The sequence below is a fragment of the Loxodonta africana genome, chromosome 19 (assembly GCF_030014295.1).
Source record: "Loxodonta africana isolate mLoxAfr1 chromosome 19, mLoxAfr1.hap2, whole genome shotgun sequence".
Taxonomy (NCBI): domain Eukaryota; kingdom Metazoa; phylum Chordata; class Mammalia; order Proboscidea; family Elephantidae; genus Loxodonta; species Loxodonta africana.
Window position 1 is genome coordinate 55,934,876 of NC_087360.1, and position 20,157 is coordinate 55,955,032.

The window sequence follows — 20,157 nt, forward strand, 5'->3', positions numbered from 1 at the left end:
AACCATTTCAAGAGGTAGCATATGATCAGGAACCGATGATACTGCAGGAAGAAGTCCAAGCTGCAATGAAGGCAGTGGTGAAAAACAAGGCTCCAGGAATTGATAGAATATCAACTGAGATGTTTCAACAAACAGAGGTAGTGCTGGAAGTGTTCACTCATCTATGCCAAGAAATTTGGAAGACAGCTGCCTGGCCAATCAACTGAAAGAGATCCATAATTATACCTATTCCCAAAAAAGGTGATCCAACCGAATGCGGAAATTATTGAACAATATCATTAATATCACAGCAAGCAGAATTTTGCTGAAGATCATTCTAAAGCGGCTGCAGCAGTATATCAACAGGGAACTGCCAGAAATTCAGGCTGAATTCAGAAGAGAACATGGAACCAGGGATATCATTGCTGATGTCAGATGGATCCTGGCTGAAAGGAGAATGGCAGACACATATTTACTTGTGTTTTATTTACTATGCATAACAAATTATGGATAACATTGCAAAGAATGGGAATTCCAGAACACTTAATTGTGCTCTTGAGGAACCTGTACATAGATCAAGGAGTTGTTCGGACAGAACAAGGGGATACTGAGTGGTTTAAAGTCAGGAAAGACGTGTTTCAGGGTTGTATCCTTTCACCATACCTATTCAATCTGTACGCTGAGAAAATAATCCGAGAAGCTGGACTATATGAAGAAGAACAGGGCATCAGGATTGGGGGAAGACTCATTAACAACCTGTGTTATGCAAATTACACAACCTTGCTTGCTGAAAGTGAAGAGGACTTGAAGCACTTACTAATGAACATCAAAAAACACAGCCTTCAGTATGGATTGCACCTCAACATAAAGAAAACAAAAATCCTCACAAATGGACCAATAAGCAACATCATGATAAACAGAGAAAAGACTGAAGTTGTCAAGGATTTCATTTTACTTGGATCCACAATCAACACCCGTGGAAACAGCAATCAAGGAATCAAAAGACACATTGCATTGGGCAAAATCAGCTGCAAAGGACCTCTTTAAAGTGTTGGAAAGCAAAGTCATCACCTTGAAGACTAAGGTGCACCTGACCCAAGCCATGGTATTTTCAGTCATATCATATGCATGTGAAATCAACCCAAGTTACTGGGTTGAGGGCTGTGGGGATCATGGTCTCGGGGAACATCTAGCTCAAGTGACATAACAGTTTATAAAGTAAATATTCTACATTCTACTTTGGTGAGTAGTGTCTGGGGTCTTAAAAGCCTATGAGCAGGCATCTAAGATACGCCACTGGTCTCACCTCTTTGGGAGCGAGGAAGAATGAAGAAAACTAAAGACACAAGGGAAAGATTATTCCAAAGGACTAGTGGACCACAACTACCATGGCCTCCACCAGACTGAATCCAGTTCATTGAGATGGTGCCCGCCTACCACTACTGACTGCTCTGACAGGGATCACAATAGAGGGTCCTGGACAGAGCTAGAGAAAAACGGAGAACAAAATTTTAACTCACAAAAAAGACCAGACTTACTGGCCTGACAGAGACTGGACAAGCCCCAAGAGTATGGCCCCCCAACACCCTTTTAGCTCAGTGATGAAGTCATTCCTGAGGTTCATCCTTCATCTAAAGATTAGACAGGCCCAATAAAGAAAGTGAGGCTAAAGGAGCATACCAGCCTAGGGGCAAAGACTAGAAGGCAGGAAGGGACAGGAAAGTTGGTAATAGGGAACCCAAGGTCAAAAAGGGAGAGTGTTGACGTGTTATGGAGTTGTTAACCAGTGTCATAATACAATATGTGTACTAACTTTAACAAGAAACAAGTTGCTCTGTAAACCTTCACTTAAAGTACAATTTAAAAAAAAAAAAAAAAGGAGGAAATTTGTTGCAGTCCTTTGACACAAAGGTCACCATAAACTTGGTTGCAACCAGAGAGCAATGACCCACAGTAAATTAACAGAAGGTACTTGGGTGGAAACAGGCTGGAGTTGCGTTATAACTCGAAGGACTTTAACACTTCTGAAGAGGGATTGCTAACATGTACGTCCACACTGAAAGGCCCAAGGGTGGTGGTGTGGGCATTGACAGTCTGCTCTGGCGACCTCTTCAAAATGAAAATACGGACATACCAACCCCCACCTCCAACTTAAAGCTTTCAATGGCTTCCCATTGATTTTAGAAAAAAGACAAAATATCTCTCCTGCCTATAAGGTCCAGCATGGATTTTCCCTCCAGCTCCAGCTCCAATTCCTCTCCCCCTCCAAGTTCTCAGCACTGCAGCCACACTGACCTCCTCTTGTCTCTGCTTAAGGCTGTTTCATCAGTCACAGGGCCTTTTCACATCCTGCTCCATCTATCTGGAAGGCTCCTACCTCTCCAATTTACCTTATCGGTACCTATATAACTTGCAAACCTCATCTCAAGCACCTTTCCCTGAGCTCCCTCCCCAAAACTAGGCCAGAATCCTTTTGTTTTTGACTGCCATGGCAACCCAAACTTTCCTAACTCCCTCACCACACTTTATTTATTTGATTATTCGATTAATATTATCTCACTCTCTCGACAGTTAGCCCCATGAAGACAAGGGTTGCCATCTTTTGCACACTATTGAGGGTTTACTGTGCCTGTTTTTCTACATTACTGAGAGTTCAATGTCCTTCTGGCAAACCTCAATAAATATTGGCTTTTATTAGGTATTCTTTTTACAATTTTTTAAAAGGAGTTTAATTTTCTTAAGTCATCTGAGCAGATTTATCAAAATTTAGATAACTAGGCCCAGTCCAGACATGTAGTGATTCAATTGGTCCTAGTGTGGCTTAACAACAACAACAAAAAACAGTTGCCATCTAATCAATTCCAACTTATGGTGACTCAATGTGTGTCGGAGTAGAACTGTGTTCTGTAGGGCAGTCAGTAACTGACCTTTCAGAAGTAGCCGAGCACTTAACCATTTGCACCACCCAGAGTCTCTTGGGTGTGGCTTAAAGATCCGCAGATGATTCTAACGTTATCAAGGTGTGAGAATCATTGAGCCACATTAATAAAAAACACTAATAGATGAGTATAAACGAACACTTATGTAATATGAGGAAGACAATGGACTTCCGAAATACGGCACCAAAGTCAGAATTGTAAAGGGAAAGACTGATAGATTTGACCACATAAAAATAAAAGCCTTCATGTTAAAAAATTTCAATTGGAAAAATTAAAAGAAAAAAGCATTTTGTAATATATATGTTGGTGGATTAGTATGCTCTATAAATACAAATCTTTAGGAAAGTAATACCATATTGACCTTTCAATTAATTTTAAAATGGGCAAAGGATATAAATAGGTAATACACAGTAGAATAACACAAATGAATAATAAATCTATGGGAAGTGCACAAAATCACTAAGAATTAAAGAAATGAGAATAAGTGAGATACCACCTTTTCACTTCACAAATTGACAAAGGTAAATAAAAATACCGGAAACCTCGGTGGCGTAGCAGTTAAGTGCTAGGGCTAACCAAAAGGTCGGCAGTTCGAATCCGCCAGGCACTCCTTGGGAACTCTATGGGGCAGTTCTACTCTGTCCTATAGGGTCGCATGAGTTGGAATCGACTCAACGGCAGTGGGTTTTTTTGGTTGGGTTAAATAAAAATACGATAATATTCAGTATGGCTACATGGACAGGACATCGACACTCACATACAAGCTGCTGGGAATGTGTAAAATGGTGGAGGAGTAGTAGTAGTGGTAATACCGGTCTAACTTTAAGGGAGATAATGCGAATCAAGATCAGCTTAAGGCTGAGCCCTATGAGGTGGAGGTCAGACACACCTCCGCTCTCCAGCCTTTTTTCCAGTTCTGACACTAACCATCTGTCCCATGGCACTCTCTATTTCTCTTCTGGGTTCGATAACGCACTGCAACGGCCACACTGAACTCACAGACCATACCTACAGTTCAGTGGTTTATTAAGGAAATAACAGGGTACAACTCAGGATCAGGATCAGAAAGCATGTAAGCGAAGCCTCCCTTCTTCAGTGCAGGAAAGCTCTCTCAGCTCCTCTCAGCCATGCAGGGCAGTCGAAGGACAGTCTCTTCATGGCCCTCTTAGAAAATCAAAGTCAACATAATTTGCTGTTGGATTAGATATAAGCATGAGAAATAGAAATAGCCACAACAATGCACTCAGTCATGCCAACAATCTTGAAGATGGCTCAAGACTGGGAAATGCTTCATGCTATTATCCATAAGGTCACCACGAGTCAGAACCAACTTGATGGCAGCTAACAACAACGAGAACATCACAAGAAAAAGGAGTCAAACACAACACCAATGTTGAATGAGAAAGGAGAGTTGCAGGATGATGAACACAGTAGGCTATCCTTCTTAGATGGTTTAAAAGCATACAAAACAATGCTATATGTTGTTTCTAATACACATATATAGAAAAATATAAAAACACGTATGAGAATGATACACACATTTCAGAAAGAAATTATTTCCAGTGAGAGGGAATGAGAGAAGAAAACAGCATCAGGGAGAGTGAACATGGGGCTTAAAATCCATTGTGATCAGGTAAGCCTGGGTAATGGATGCACTGGGGTTCATTATATAATTCTCAGTACCACTCAGTATGCTTGATGGATTTCATAATTTGTTTTTAAAGATAATGTTTCACAGCAGAGAACTAGATAAGAGCTAGTAAGGAGTAAAAAATGCTTCTTCTCAATTTTCCATCAAGACAAGTCATAAACTATTGGCTTTCTCTACTTCTTGTCCTTTCACCCATATCCCTAACTCTTGCACCCTAAATGTAAAAAAAAATATATTCCCTACTAAATACCTGCATTTAACCCTTTTGTCTCAGGTTCTGCTTTTTTGTGGCCCTACAGTGAAAATCTCTCATGTTCCTCTCCTGCCTGCTCTAGGTTTTGGCCCTACCTTTCCCTGACCCTCTCAAGCTCTCACCACCACATCGAACACAGGAAATGTTCTTCACTCATCCTCAGAGCAGGGACTGTGCCAAATACAAGGTCACACCCCTCACAGCCTGTGGCATGGGGCTCATGAGACAATCACGTCTGCATATTTTTTCAATGAACAGATTTGAATAAGACAGCTTCCGCACCCCAGGCCTCAGAACTACATTTCCTCAGGACTACATTTCCCATGATCCTGGGCCTGATTCCAAAGTGGACTCTGGAGGCGGAACTGTGTGGAAAGCCAATGAAGGCTCTTCCACTTCAAGTCTGAGAACTGCTCTTCATTTGGTTCCTGGTTGCTGGTCCTAAGGCGGCTCCGTAAGTGAGGTACAGTGTGATTTGAATATGGAGATAAATCTTCTATCAGGTAGGAGGCCAGGGGAAGATATACCACAGCCTGCATGAATTTCAAACCCTAAGGTGGTCCTGCGGAGCCCTGGTGGCCCAGTGTGTAAACTTTTCTAACCAAAAAGATCAGAGGTTCTAACCACCAGTGGCTCCAGGGGCAGCTGTCTTCTGTGAGGATTACACCTTGGAAAACCTGTGGGACAGTTCTACTTTGTCTTACAGGATCGAGTTTGATTTCGTTTTAAGGTAGTTCAGAAAGTTTGACTGACTCATACTTTGAACCCTAATCTGTAGATGCTGTAGAGCGTAATGGTGACTATAACAGACCTCTGATTCTAACTGTTCGAGTTAGGGTGACAGCCACATCACGAACTTAATTAAGCAAGTCACTTAGCTCCTGTAAGACTCAGTTTCTCCAGCAGTAAAATGGAGCTGATAATTGTGCTTACTTAACAGGGCTGTTGTGAGGATTACATATGTGTACTGAAATGTAGCTATGGTTGTTTTGGTTTGTTTTTTTTTTTAATAATTTTTATTGTGCTCTAAGTGAAAGTTTACAAATCAAGTCAGTCTCTCACACAAAAGCCCACATTTTGCTACACGCTCCCAATTACTTTCCCCCTAATGAGACAACCTGCTCTCTCCCTCCACTCTCTCTTTTCCTGTCCTTTTCGCCAGCTTCTATCCCCCTCCACCCTCTCATCTCCCCTCCAGGCAGGAGGTGCCAACATAGTCTCAAGTGTCCACCTGATCCAAGAAGCTCACTCCTCAGCAGCATCCCTCTCCAACCTACTGTCCAGTCCAATCTGTGTCTGAAGAGTTGGCTTCGGAAAAGGTTCCAGTCCTGGGGCAACATAAGGTTTGGGGGTCATGACCACTGGGGTCCTTCCAGTCTCAGTCAGACCATTAAGTCTGGTCTTATGAGAATTTGGGGTCTGCATCCCCCTGCTCTCCTGCTCCCTCAGGGGTTCTCTGTTGTGTTCCCTGTCAGGGCAGTCATGGGTTGTAGACCGGCACCATCTAGTTCTTCTGGACTCAGGATGATGTAGTTTCTGGTTCATGTGGCCCTTTCTGTCTCTTAGGCTCGTAATCAGCTTGTGTCCTTGGTGTTCTTCATTCTCCTTTGATCCAGGTGGGTCGAGACCAATTGATGCATCTTAGATGGCTGCTTGCTAGCGTTTAAGACCCCAGACGCCGGTCTTCAAAGTGGGATGCAGAATGTTTTCTTAATAGATTTTATTACGCCAATTGACTTAGATGTCCCCTGAAACCATGGTTCCTAGACCCCTGCTCCTGCTACACTGACCTTCGAAGCATTCAGTTTATTCAGGAAACTTCTTTACTTTTGGTTTAGTCCAATTGTGCTGACCTCCCCTGTACTGTGTGATGTCTTTCCCTGCACTAAAGTAGTTCTTATCTACTATCTAATTAGTGAATGCCCCTCTCCCACCCTCCCTCCCTCCTCCCCCCTCTCGTAACCACAAAAGAATGTTTTCTTCTCAGTTTAAACTATTTCTCAAGTTCTTATTATAGTGGTCTTATACAATATTTGTCCTTTTGCAACTGACTAATTTCACTCAGCATAATGCCTTCCAGGTTCCTCCATGTCATGAAATGTTTGACAGATTCCTCACTGTTCTTTATCGATGCGTAGTATTCCATTGTGTGAATATACCATAATTTATTTATCCATTCATCTGTTGATGGGCACATTGGTTGCTTACGTGTTTTTGCTATTGTAAACAGTGCTGCAATAAACGTGGGTGTGCATATATCTGTTCGTGTAAAGGCTCTTATTTCTCTAGGATATATTCCAAGGAGTGGAATTGCTGGATCGTATGGTAGTTCTATTTCTAACTTTTTAAGGAAGCGCCAAATCGATTTCCAGAGTGGTACCATTCCCACCAGCAGTGTAGAAGTGTTCCAGTCTCTCCACAGCCTCTCCAACATTTATTATTTTGTGTTTTTTGGATTAATGCCAGCCTTGTTGGAGTGAGGTGAAATCTCATTGTAGTTTTAATCTGCATTTCTCTAATGGCTAATGATCGTGAACATTTCCTCATATATCTGTTAGCTCCCTGAATGTCTTCTTGAGTGAAGTGTCTATTCATATCTTTTGCCCATTTTTTAATTGGGTTATTTGTCTTTTTGCAGTTGAGTTTTTGCAGTATCACATAGATTTTAGAGATCAGGAGCTAATCAGAAATGTCATAGCTAAAAACTTTTTCCCAGTCTGTAGGTAGTCTTTTTATTCTTTTGGTGAAGTCTTTGGATGAGCATAAGTATTTGATTTTTAGGAGCTCCCAGTTATCTAGTTTTTCTTCTACGTTCTTTATAATGTTTTCTATACCGTTTATGCCATGTATTAGGGCTCCTAACATTGTCCCTATTTTTTCTTCTGTGATCTTTATTGTTTTAGACTTTATATTTAGGTCTTTGATCCATTTTGAGTTAGTTTTTGTGCATGGAGTGAGGTATGGGTCTTGTTTCATTTTTTTGCAGATGGATATCCAGTAATGCCAGCACCATTTGTTAAAAAGACTGTCTTTTCCCCATTTAACTGTTTTGGGGCCTTTGTCAAATATCAGCTGCTCATATGTGGATGGAATGATGTCTGGATTCTCAATTCTGTTCCAGTGGTCCATATCTGTTGTTGTACCAGTACCAGGCCGTTTTGACTACTGTGGTGGTATAATAGGCTCTAAAATCAGGTAAAATAAGGCCTCCTACTTTGTTCTTCTTTTTCAGTAATGCCTTATTTATCCTGGGCCTCGTTCCCTTCCATATGAAATTGGTGATTTGTTTCTCCATCTCATTAAAGAATGTCCTTGGGATTTGGATCGGAATTGCATTAAAAGTATACATCGCTTTTGGTAGAATAGACATTTTTATAATGTTAAGTCTTCCTGTCCACGAGCAAGGTATGTTCTTCCACTTATGTAAGTCTCTTTTGGTTTCTTGCAGAAGTGTACTGTAGTTTTCTTTGTATAAGTCTTTTACATCTCTGGTAAGATTTATCCCTAAATATTTTATCTTCTTGGGGGCTACTGTAAATGGCATTGATTTGGTGATTTCCTCTTCGACGTTCTTTTGTTGGTGTAGAGGAATCCAAGTGATTTTTGTACGGTTATCTTGTATCCCAATACACTGCTGAACTCTTCTATTAGTTTCAGCAGTTTTGTAGAGGATTCCTTAGAGTTTTCTGTGTATAAGATCATGTCACCTGCAAACAGAGATACTTTGACTTCTTCCTTGCCAATCTGGATGCTCTTTATTTCTTTATCTAGCCTAATTGCTTTGGCTAGGACTTCCAGCACAATGTTGAATAAGAGTGGTGATAAAGGGCATCCTTGTCTGGTTCCCGATCTCAGTGGGAATGTTTTCAGGCTCTCTCCATTTAGGGTGATGTTGGCTCTTGGCTTTGTATGAATGCCCTTTATTACGTTGAGGAATTTTCCTTCTATTCCTTTTTGCTGAGAGTTTTTTTCATGAATGAGTGCTGAACTTTGTCAAATGCCTTTTCTGCATCAATTGATAAAATCATGTGATGCTTGTCTTTTGTTTTATTTATGTTTTTGGGTTGGGTAGATTACATTAATTATTTTTCTAATGTTGAACCATCCCTGCATACCTGGTATGAATCCCACTTGGTCATGGTGAATTATTTTTTTGGTATGTTGTTGAATTCTATTGGCTAGAATTTTGTTGAGGATTTTTGCATCTACATTCATGAGGGATATAGGTCTATAATTTTCTTTTCTTCTGGTGTCTTTACCTGGTTTTGGTATCAGGGATATGGTGGCTTCGTAGAATGAATTTGGTAGTATTCCATCCTTTTCTATGCTCTGAAATACCTTTAGTAGTAGTGTTGTTAACTCTTCTCTGAAAGTTTGGTAGAAGTCTGCAGTGAAGACCTCCGGACCAGGGCTTTTTTTTTGTTGGGAGTTTTTTGATTACCTTTTCAATCTCTTCTTTTGTTAATGGGTCTATTCAGTTGTTCTACCTCTGTTTGTGTTAGTTTAGGTAGGTAGTGTGTTTCTAGGAATTCATCCATTTCTCCTAGGTTTTCAAATTTGTTTGAGTGTAGTTTTTCATAGTAATCTGATATGATTCTTTTAATTTCAGTTAGGTCTGTTGTGATATCACCCACCTCATTTCTTATTCTGGATATTTTCTTCCTCTCCTGTTTTATCAGTTTGGCCAATGGTTTATCAATTTTGTTGAGTTTTTTTAAAAAATCAGCTTTTGGACTTGTTAATTCTTTCAGTTGTTTTTCTGTTCTCTATTTCGTTTAGTTCAGCTCTAATTTTTATTATTTGTTTTCTTCTGGTGCCTGTGGGTTTCTTTTGTTGTTCTCTTTCTATTTGTTCAAGCTGTAGGGATAGTTCTTTAATTTTGGCCCTTTCTTCTTTTTGGATGTGTGCACTTATTGATATAAATTGGCCTCTGGGCACCGCTTTTGCCATGTCCCAAAGGTTCTGATAGGAAGTGTTTTCATTCTTATTGGATTCTGTGAATTTCTTTATTCCATCCTTAATGTCTTCTATAATCCAGTCTTTTTTGAGCAGGGTATTGTTCAGTATCCAAGTGTTTGATTTCTTTTCCCTGCTATTCCTGTTATTGAGTTCCACTTTTATGGCCTTATGGTCAGAGAAGATGCTTTGTAATATTTCAATGTTTTGGATTCTGCTAAGGCTTGCTTTGTGACCTAATATGTGGTCTATTTAGAGAATGTTCCATGTGCCCTAGGAAAAAAAGTATAGTTGGTTGCTGTTGGGTAGAGTGTTCTGTATATGTCTATGAGGTCAAGTTGGTTGATTGTGGCATTTAGATCTTCCGTGTCTTTATTGAGCTTCTTTCTGGATGTCTTGTCCTTCACCGAAAGCGGTGTGTTGAAGTCTCCTACTATTATTGTGGAGCTGTCTATCTCACTTTTCTCAATGCTGATAGAGTTTGTTTTATGTATCTTGCAGCCCTGTCACTGGGTGCATAAATATTTAATATGGTTATATCTTCTTGGTGTATTGTCCCTTTAATCATTATATAGTGTCCTTCCTTATCCTTTCTGATGGATTTAACTTTAAAGTCTATTTTGTCAGAAATTAATATTGCCACTCCTGCTCTTTTTTGATTGTTGTTTGCTTAATATATATTTTTCCATCCTTTCAGTTTTAGTTTGTTTGTGTCTCTAAGTCTAAGGTGTGTCTCTTGTAGGCAGCATATAGACAGATCTTGTTTTATAATCCATTCTGCCACTCTCTGTCTCTTTATTGGTGCATTTAGTCCATTTACATTCAGGGTAATTATGGATAGGTATGAAGTTAGTGCTATCATTTTGATGTCTTTTTTTGTGTGTTGACAGCTTCTTTTTCCCACTTGATTTTATGTGCTGAGTAGATTTTCTTTATATATTGTCCTTTCCTCATATTTGTTGATGTTGATTTTGTTTCTGCTGAGTCTGTATTTTTCCCTTGTATTTTATTTTGATGAGTAGGATACTTTGTCTCCTTTGTGGTTATCTTATTATTTACCCTTATTTTTCTAAATTTATAACTAACTTTTATTTCTTTGTGTCACCATATCTTCCTCTCCATATGAAAGGTGTATGATTACATTTCTTAGTCCTTCTTTATTATTTTAATGTTGTCTTCTTTTCTATAATAACATTGTCGTTACCCTGTGTTGGGCTTTTTTTTTTAATCTTGCTTTGTTTTTTTTTTGTGTGGTTTTTTTTTTTTTTTGGATTTCCCTGTCTGGGTTGACTTCTGGTTTCTCCACCCAGTGTTCTAGTCTTGGGTCGATACCTGATATTATTGATTTTCTAACCAAAGAACTCCTTTTAGTATTTCTTGCAGTTTTGGGTTGGTTTTTATGAATTCCCTCAACTTGTGCTTATCTGGAAATGTCTTAATTTCACCTTCATATTTCAGAGACAGTTTTGATGGATATATGATTCTTGGCAGGCAATTTTTTTCCTTCAATTTGTTAAATATGTCATCCCATTGCCTTCTTGCCTGCATGGTTTCTGCCGAGTAGTCTGAGCTTATTCTTATTGGCTCTCCCTTGTAGGTGACTTTTCTTTTATCCTTCGCTGCTCTTATAATTGTCTCCTTATCTTTGGTTTTGGCAAGTTTGATTATAATATGTCTTGGTGACTTTCTTTTAAGATCTACCTTATGTGGAGTTTGATGAGCATCTTGGATAGGTATCTTCTCATCTTTCACAATATCAGGGAAGCGTTCTGCCAACAAATCCTCAACAATTTTCTCTGTATTTTCTGTTATCCCTCCCTGTTCTGGTACTCCAATCGCTGGTAGGTTATTTCTCTTTATAGAGTTCCACATGATTCTCAAGGTTTCTTCATTTTTTTTTAATTCTTTTATCTGGTTTTTCTTCAAATATATTAGTGCCAAGTGATTTACGTTCAGCTTCAGAAATTCTAGCTTGTACTTGCTCAATTCTGCTCCTCTGACTTTCTATTGAGCTATCTAATTCTGTAATTTTATTGTTAATCTTCTGAATTTCTGATTGTTGTCTGTCTATGGATTTTTCCAGCTTATTAAACTTTTTGTATGTTCCTGAATAATCTTTCTGAGTTCTTCAGTTGCTTTATCTGTGTGTTCCTTGGCTTGTTCTGTGTATTGCCTCATTTCCTTCCCGATGTCTTGAAGGGTTCTGTATATTAAACTTTTGTATTCTGTATCTGGTAATTCCAGGAATGCACTTTCATCTAAAAGATCCCTGGTTCTTTGTTTTGAGAGCCTGTTGAGGTGATCATGGTGTGTTTCTTTATGTGACTTGATATTGACTGTTGTCTCCAAGACAACCATAAGTTATTGTATTAGTTTATGCTTTCTTACTCTGTTGTAGCTGCTTGCTTTGTTTTGATTTGGTATACCCCTATGGGTTGCTTGAGTGAGCTAGCTTGATTATTTTCACCTTTGGAGCTCTGGTGTCCTGTCCCCAGCTGGCTAGAGCTGTTATCAGGAATATCAGTCTAGGAGTCCATTCAGTTTTCTTGTATGAAATCAGCTCAGGTTTCCAGGTAGCTGACATCAAGTGTGTGGTACAGGCTCTGTCCTACAGTCTTAGAGGGGCAGGGGTGATTGGCGTATATACCGGTATCTTATTGCATCAGGGGGTCATGCTCTGAACAAGGCAGGGGGCTGAGAACCAACCCCCAAGTGTCTCTGAGGAAAACGCATCTCTGTTCCCTAGAGTGTGCTGGTGGGTGGGCTCTGTAGAGGGACCATGGGCACCCAAAGATTTTGTTTTAAGGGCTGGGAGGTACCAGTTATCTCTGGGCCCCTGTCATGGGTGGTTGGGAGACCCAGGTGGAGCCACCAGTCCTTAGGTCCCTGTTGTGGGTAGGTAAGGACCTTGTTTAAAGGCAAAGCAATGTGAAACATCAAACGTCAAACACCCACCTCTCCACCGCACCGCTGAAATGGTTGGAGTTTGCCAACAAGGGCCTATTCTCCCAAAATAGGCCCACACAGGTCCATGCAGAAGGGAAAGGTGCTCAAGGTCCACGGACAGTTTATGCTTGGACAGGAGCCACTCCTGTCCTGAGCTCCCCCAGTTAATGGAGCTAGCAAATTAATACTTCCCCCCAGTTGGAAATTTTTTCCTTCCCCAAGGCCAGGAGGACGGCTCCAGGTGCTCACCAGGGTATATCTCAGGCCTAGGGATTCAGTCGCTGAAGCTGGCTTGAGGGGTGGGGGCGTGGTAAAATATAGGCAAGTACTTAGCTTTTGCCAAGAGCACCCTTCTCCTCAGGTCCCGGAGGTGTGAGTGGGCTGTGTGGCTGGCTGCTTCCCCCTGAGGAAACTGCGGCCGAACGCTAGGACCAGCCCACCACCACCACCGCTGCTCCGGGAATGGTGCCTGAGGGCTCCCTGCGATTCAGGTCCGCTAACTCCTCTCTGCTTCTGACCGGTCTTTTCCTTCCCCTGCCCCTCAGTTCCTTGTCTAAGCTTGCCTTTGATGCTCAGGGCTCCTAGCTTGTCACAAATATACTCGTTTCACTTGTTTTTCCTGTCTTTGTTGTAAAGAGGGTTCGAGGGAAGCGTCTGTCTATTGTGCCATCTTGGCTCCACCTCCTAGCTATGGTTTTTAAGGGAACTTCCTTAACTGGATTTAACTTTTAACAGCGATTTAGTCCCTCCTCTGTCCCCAACTGTGTGTCCCAGAGGACCAAATTAGTCTTGTACGCAGCAAACTCATAACCGTTCCTGACCCTCCTGTATTCCCTAATCAGAAATCCCTTAATGCACACAAAACTCCGGAGTGTGGTTGGATTGTGCTTTTTGCAGTGTCCAGGGCTGGATTTTCTCATGTTGGAGGCAGGCTTAGAAGGGTAGGGTCTCCAGGAACCAGAAATGACAGAGACTGGACTCCTCAGTATCAGGCTGACTGAGGGCATTATCTCCCAGGCACAGGCTTGGTGGAAAATCCCCCAGTAAAATGGATCCTGCCTAAGCATGCAGCCCCAGGAGCAAGTTGCCAGTGTACCCCGATGGGCTATTTGCTCAGGGACCTGTCCTCCAGCCCTGGCTCTATGCCCACCTACAACATCACCTATCAGCTCTGATAAACTTCTCTTTTTCCTCCCTCAAAAAACCAAAAACCAAACCTGTTGCTGTCAACTCGATTCTGACTCATAGTAACCCTATAAGGCAGAATAGAACTGTCCCATAGGGTTTCCATAGATCAGCTGGCAGATTTGAACTCCCAACATTTTGGTTAGCAGCAGTAGCTCCTAACCACTGCACCACTCTTTCCTCAGGCCCCTCCTTTTCACTCCTCAAAAACAAAACCATACCCTGTCTCTCAAAAGGAAGTGGTTAATAGTCCATGCTCCAGCTCTGTTTGGCCTGGAGACTTATTTTTGTTTGGCTTTTACAAATTTTAAAAAGTTCTGAGCCAATTTTAAAAACAGGGAGTTTTCACCTGAAAGTCTGTGTTTTCTCCTTCTCCTGGGGAAATGAAAAAACGATTCATAAGTCCTGGCTACCTTGGGCCTTTATTCTACACATCTTCAGCTATAGGAGCTGTTTCCCTTTGCGTGGGGCTTTCTCCCACTTTGAACTCTTCAGTCCCTTCACCTCATCATTTCTTCCTTTTGCTTTAGCTGCATAATGTTCAAGAGCGAATTTCAGAGTCTCCACAGAATCCACACCACCTGTCTGGCCTCTGCAGGCATTTGCTCCACAGCCAAGGCTGGGACCCAGGACTTCAGGACATGAAGGACTGTTGAATGATGGTCTTTGGGCAGCACTTGACCAACAAATTCTGTTTCTCCATCCAGAAAATCAAAAGACTGTCTACCTGCCTCTGGTGGAGGGGGTCCCCTAAAGAGAGTCCCTTGTGCAGGTTCATAAAAGCACAAGAACAGAGGGGCCAGGACAGAGGCATAAAGAAATGGTACAAGAGATCTGAAGGCATTTGGGTGGAGTTCACAAGGCATTCTCCCCATCTAGCCTCAGTCCTCAAGCCTAACCAACCCCCTGTGCCCTCTCTAGGTACACTAAGAAGGTTCTGTGCTTTTGTCTTCGTGAACCTGTAGTGGAGGCCAATAGGTCTAATGGATTTCGTTTGGGCCACCATACTAAAAAATGTTTTTTCAATATCTTTAGAGTCAAAAACACTCTCCAAATCCGTTCAGGGCCCATCACTTCCTATTTCATTACACCTGGTGATTCCTGACTATATATTTCAATAATTTCACCAGAATATGTTCCAGTGGTAAGCATGCTAGATCAGATTTTCCTAGAATCTAGTCACTCTTGATTTTCGATTCAATTTTTGCTATTTCCTGTGAACATTTTCTATTGCACTTGTGTTCTCGTCTTCAGAAGCACCAATTGGTGCTTCTATATTGGACTGTCTATATTGGATTGTCTTTGAATGCTTTCTATATCTAGCTTCTCTCTGGCTATTTTAATGGCCTTATCTTTTTCACTACCACTTACTGTGAGCATCAAGCTTTCCTTCTATAGAAGCAATTTGATCTTTTTGCAGTATCTATTCTGCTCCTTGCTGTTTATAATTAATTGTTAGCTGTGTTTATGACTTCCATGTTACCTCAGGTCTGAAGTCTTTCTTTTCATAACACTGCATCATTTTAACATCTTATTTTTTTTTTAGCTCTTTTGTTATTGAGTCTATTTTCAATGTTCTATATAAAAAAAAAGAAAAAAAAATTTTTTTTTCTTTTTTATAGTCCTAAGTATCTGTGAAGAATTTCTTTCTAGTGTTCAGTTTATTTTTCTTCTTGAAATTGATTGTCTATTTTTTATAACATTTACATGCTATGATTTTTTCCTCCTTACCTCCATCTCACATGATATCTGCATACTATTCTTCATCATATACACACTTGTGCAATGCAGCTCCATCTACACCTTTTACTCATTTTCTGAATCCAGTGTTACTGGTAAGATGTCCAGCTGGGGCTGGGCTTAGACTCCTCACTACTTCAGTGGAGGTGAGGGGAAATGGGTCAGCCAGGACATAACCTGATGGCTGATCTTCTGTACACAGGTGCTCCATCATCCTCCCTGGTTACACCAGCTATTTAGGGTGTTGCCTTATTTTTTTACCCCAAGTATCCCCAATTACTTAAAAAAGACCAGGTGCTATCAGAACATACTGTTCTTTGGTGTATGTGGTAGAGAACTGAGGCATGGAAAAGGGTTAAACATTTTTTTCTGATCCCATGAAAAGTAATTATCAGGCTGGTTGCTTTTGGACCACCCTTAGTGGCTTCTATAACATCCAGGTTTAGAGCTCTATCAGTTGTTCTTCAAAATTTTTTTGCTGACTTTTTTCTTAAGCAGTTTTTCCCCAGTACCTTTTGGCTAATATCCTACTAGCTGCTATCAGCCCGAGAGACAGAAAGTGTCTACTTGCCACCAGTTTCAGCAAAGTCCTTGAATAGAATCTCAGGGTCACATGCCATCCATGAGCCAAGCATTGGGAATAGAGCATATGTGCTTTGAATTGGTCCTATCTGGGTCACGTATCTATCAATAGAGCCCAATATATACAGCCCATTCTCTGTACAGTAGCCAGAAAGGTCTGTTCGATTACATCACACTTTGTTCAAACTGCAGCTCTCCCCGCACCTTGAAAATGATTTTTTGTTTTACTTATTGTAAAAGCCAAAATGCTAGCACTGGCTATAAGGCCACTTATTACCTGTCTGATCCCATTATATCCATTCTCTGTCTCCCTCATTCTGCTCCAGTCACCCTGGCTTCCTACATGTTCCTTGAAAGCTCTAATAGTTTCACACCCCTCCCCCGCAAAAAAACCAAACCCACTGCTATCAAGTCAATTCTGACTCATAACAACGTTTTAACTTTCTGTTCCCTCTGCCTAGAATGGCTAATCTCCTACCATCATTAAGATTTTAGTGAGGCTTTTTTGATTACCATATTTGAAATTGAAGCTCCTCTCAGTTGTTTTCTCCAGAGTACTCATGACACTCTAACAGGTCGTTTTTATTTATTCAATTCACCACCAGTGTTACCTCACCCCTCTAAAATATAAGCACTAGATCAGAAGATAACACATAGTAGGCTTTCAGCATATTATTTATTGAATGTTCCAGTGAATGAATGAATATAAATTGGGAAGGAGTAGTTCCCAAATAGAAATAAGCTCTTTTTTTATAGAAGAGTGAATGGATGCAAGGCAGCCATAAAACCCCATAGATGCACAAATACAGGGAGCACCATTAGCATTGTATTACGTCTCCAGGAGGGGCTGTGCACATCAAATCCAATGTACACCCCATGTAACTATGTCAGGCAGGGGCCTGGAAGGATAAAAACCATGGTGTCCAGTACAAAGTTCTAGGCTAGGAATAAGCCAGTACTGCCTCTAAAATTGTTCCTAAAGTAGGACTTTGAGAGAGGAAGTTTCAGCTGAAGAGAAAAATCAGTGGGTCACATACTATGAATATGATATACGCTTCTGTATAATTCTCCTGTTGATACCAGAGACACTTTTTAAGCCCTATTTTGATTAATACCATTAGAATCACATTTTATTCATCACCAAGGAAACCATATATAAGCTGTCATTTGGCTAATCCCTCAATCTGGACTTCTATTTACCCATGTTTAAAAGACGGAAAAGTAAAAGTGACGATGACATTACTTTATTTACAGGGTTACTGAGATTATTAATTGACTTACAGTGAAAGTAATTCCTGCATAAAATCACTAAACAATGAATTATTACTACAGATATTCGTAACCATTGTTTGTAATTAAATACACCCACTATTTACTATTCAACATGGTTAAGTTCCAAAGACCAGGTCATTACATGAAAAGCAGCATTATGCAAAATGGAGGATGACCACATCAAATCACAAAATGGAGGATGACTACATCATAATGTAACTGCCAAATTACATGATTATATAACTGCCAAACCACTGAGAATCATGGCCCAGCCAAGCTGACAAATAACCTTAACCATTACAGCCAGTGTTACTCTTGCCTAGCACGTTGGCATTCGTTACTCCCAGTTTTACATTGTTAATTGGTGAAATAGAGAGTACATTTTTTTACTATTGTAAATGCAAAATATCAGATAATGAGATAGTCAAATAAGTGAGGAGTAGGTGTATTTAAAATACATTATAGCTATAATTAGCCAAGAAAAGCCAAGTAAAAAAGTCATTTTATTTATTTATTTTGTTTTATTTTCTTGCTTTAGGAGATCATGGACCTTGAAGCATATTTTGAAAGAATTGGGTATACAGGCCCTAGGGGGAAATTGGACTTGGAAACATTAACTGACATCCTTCAACACCAGATCCGAGCCATTCCCTTTGAGAACCTTAACATCCATTGTGAAGAAGCAATGGAGTTGGACTTGGAGGCAATTTTTGATCAAGTTGTTAGGAGGAAGCGAGGCGGGTGGTGTCTCCAGGTCAATCACCTCCTGTACTGGGCTTTGACTACAATGGGTTTTGAGACTACAATGTTGGGAGGTTATGTTTACAGCACTCCAGCTGAAAGATACAGCAACAAAATGATTCACCTCCTGTTGCAGGTGACCATAGATGACAGAAACTACATAGTGGATGCTGGGTTTGGGCGCTCCTACCAGATGTGGCAGCCTCTGGAGTTAATTTCTGGGAAGGATCAACCTCAGATACCCTGCATCTTCCGCTTGAGGGAAGAGGGAGGGACCTGGTGCCTGGACCAAATCAGAAGAGAGGAGCACATTCCAAATGAAGAATTTCTTAATTCTGATCTCCTGGAAAAGAATAAATACCGAAAAATCTACTCTTTTACTCTTAAGCCTCGAACAATTGAAGATTTTGAGTCTGTGAATGAATACCTTCAGACATCTCCACTATCTGTGTTTACAAGCAAATCCTTTTGTTCCTTGCAGACACGAGAAGGGGTTCACTGTTTAGTGGGCTTCACCCTCACCTCTCGAAAATTCAATTATAAGGACAATACGGATCTGGTAGAGTTTAAGACCCTAAATGAGGATGAAGTAAAAGAAGTGCTGAAGAATCTGTTCAATATTTCCTTGCAGAAAAAACTTGTGCCCAAACACGGTGACCGATTTTTTACCGTTTAGAGGAAGGAGCGAAAAATAGTCATGAGTATTACTTCAGGTATTCAAAGTTGTTATTTTTGAGAGTTTCAAACATATATAAAAGTAAAGAGAATATAATACTAAACTTGTCTTGTTTTAATTACCCAGCTCATCAACTCTCAACTGATGGCTTATTGTATTCCTTCTATACCCCCAAATTATGGTGAAGAAAATTCTAGACATTAAATCATCATTTCACCCATAAAAATTTTAGTGCGTGTCATTAAATGATAATATTCCAATAAAACAATCATACACCTTTTCAAAATTAATAATAATAATGGCATTTTATCGTTATGGTCTGGTTTATCCTGGAAAGCATTGTGATTTGTGCTGGAAAACCTTCAAAATTTTTAAATGTTAAAGACTTTCCAGCATAAATATCAGAAAATATGATAATACAATATGAAGGAGATCATTTCCATTGAGAGGAAGCAGTTCTTTGGAAGGTCCTGAAGGGTTATCGTTCCTCCCTCCCTACTAGCATTCCTTGACTTCAAGAACAAACAACCACCACCACCACTCCACCCACAAACACATGCCTGATAACTTGTTGTTTTTGTTGTTAGGTGCCATCAAGTCAGTTCTGACTCATAGTGACCCTATGCACAACAGAGGGAAACACTGCCCGGTCCTGTGCCATCTTCACGGTCTTTGCTATGTTTGAGCCTATTGTGACAGCAACTGTGTTAATCCATCTCACTCAGAATCCTCCTCTTTTTCACTGACCCTCTACAAAGCATGCTGTCCTTTTCTGGGGCCTGGTCCCTTCTGATAACATGTCCAAAGTACATGAGGTGCAGTCTCGCCATCCTCATTTCTGAGGCGCATTCTGGCTGTACTTCTTCTAAGACAGATTTTTTCATTCTTCTTGCGGTCCGTGGTATATTCAATATTCTTTGCCAACACCGTAATTCAGAGGCATCAATTCTTCAGTCTTCCTTATTCAATGAAATTCTGATAACTAGCAGGGCTAAAGTGTTACATTCCAGGCTGGTGCCCGTATGCCTAACCACCCACTCCTCAGGTGGTCAGGCTAGAAAATCCTTGTAGTGAATCACCCATCCCTCAGAATGTAAAACTGGCTGAGGGAGGAAACAGTTGGTCCCTCACCTACTGTGCAAAGTGAGAGCACACATAGAAGAGTCTACACCTCTGCCTGGACACCTTTTTTTGACCCAGAGGGAATCACTCTCCATGAAACTGTTCCTATTATTTG

The 20,157-nt window shown here is 40.5% G+C and overlaps 1 protein-coding gene across 2 annotated transcripts; it reads left to right on the forward strand.

The window, feature by feature from the left end:
- The first annotated feature begins 5,065 nt into the window (after window positions 1-5,065).
- Window positions 5,066-19,556, forward strand: LOC100677179 (arylamine N-acetyltransferase 1). Of its 2 annotated transcripts, none has more exons than XM_010592408.3 (2): window positions 5,066-5,285; window positions 18,042-19,556. In XM_010592408.3, the coding sequence occupies exon 2, from the start codon at window positions 18,048-18,050 to the stop codon at window positions 18,918-18,920; it is 873 nt and encodes a 290-aa protein (XP_010590710.1). In that variant the 5' UTR covers window positions 5,066-5,285; window positions 18,042-18,047; the 3' UTR covers window positions 18,921-19,556. The 2 variants fall into 2 exon arrangements, with proteins under 2 accessions (XP_010590710.1, XP_003412538.1); XM_003412490.4 differs by having other exon boundaries at window positions 5,066-5,325; window positions 18,042-19,555.
- Window positions 19,557-20,157: the final 601 nt, after the last annotated feature.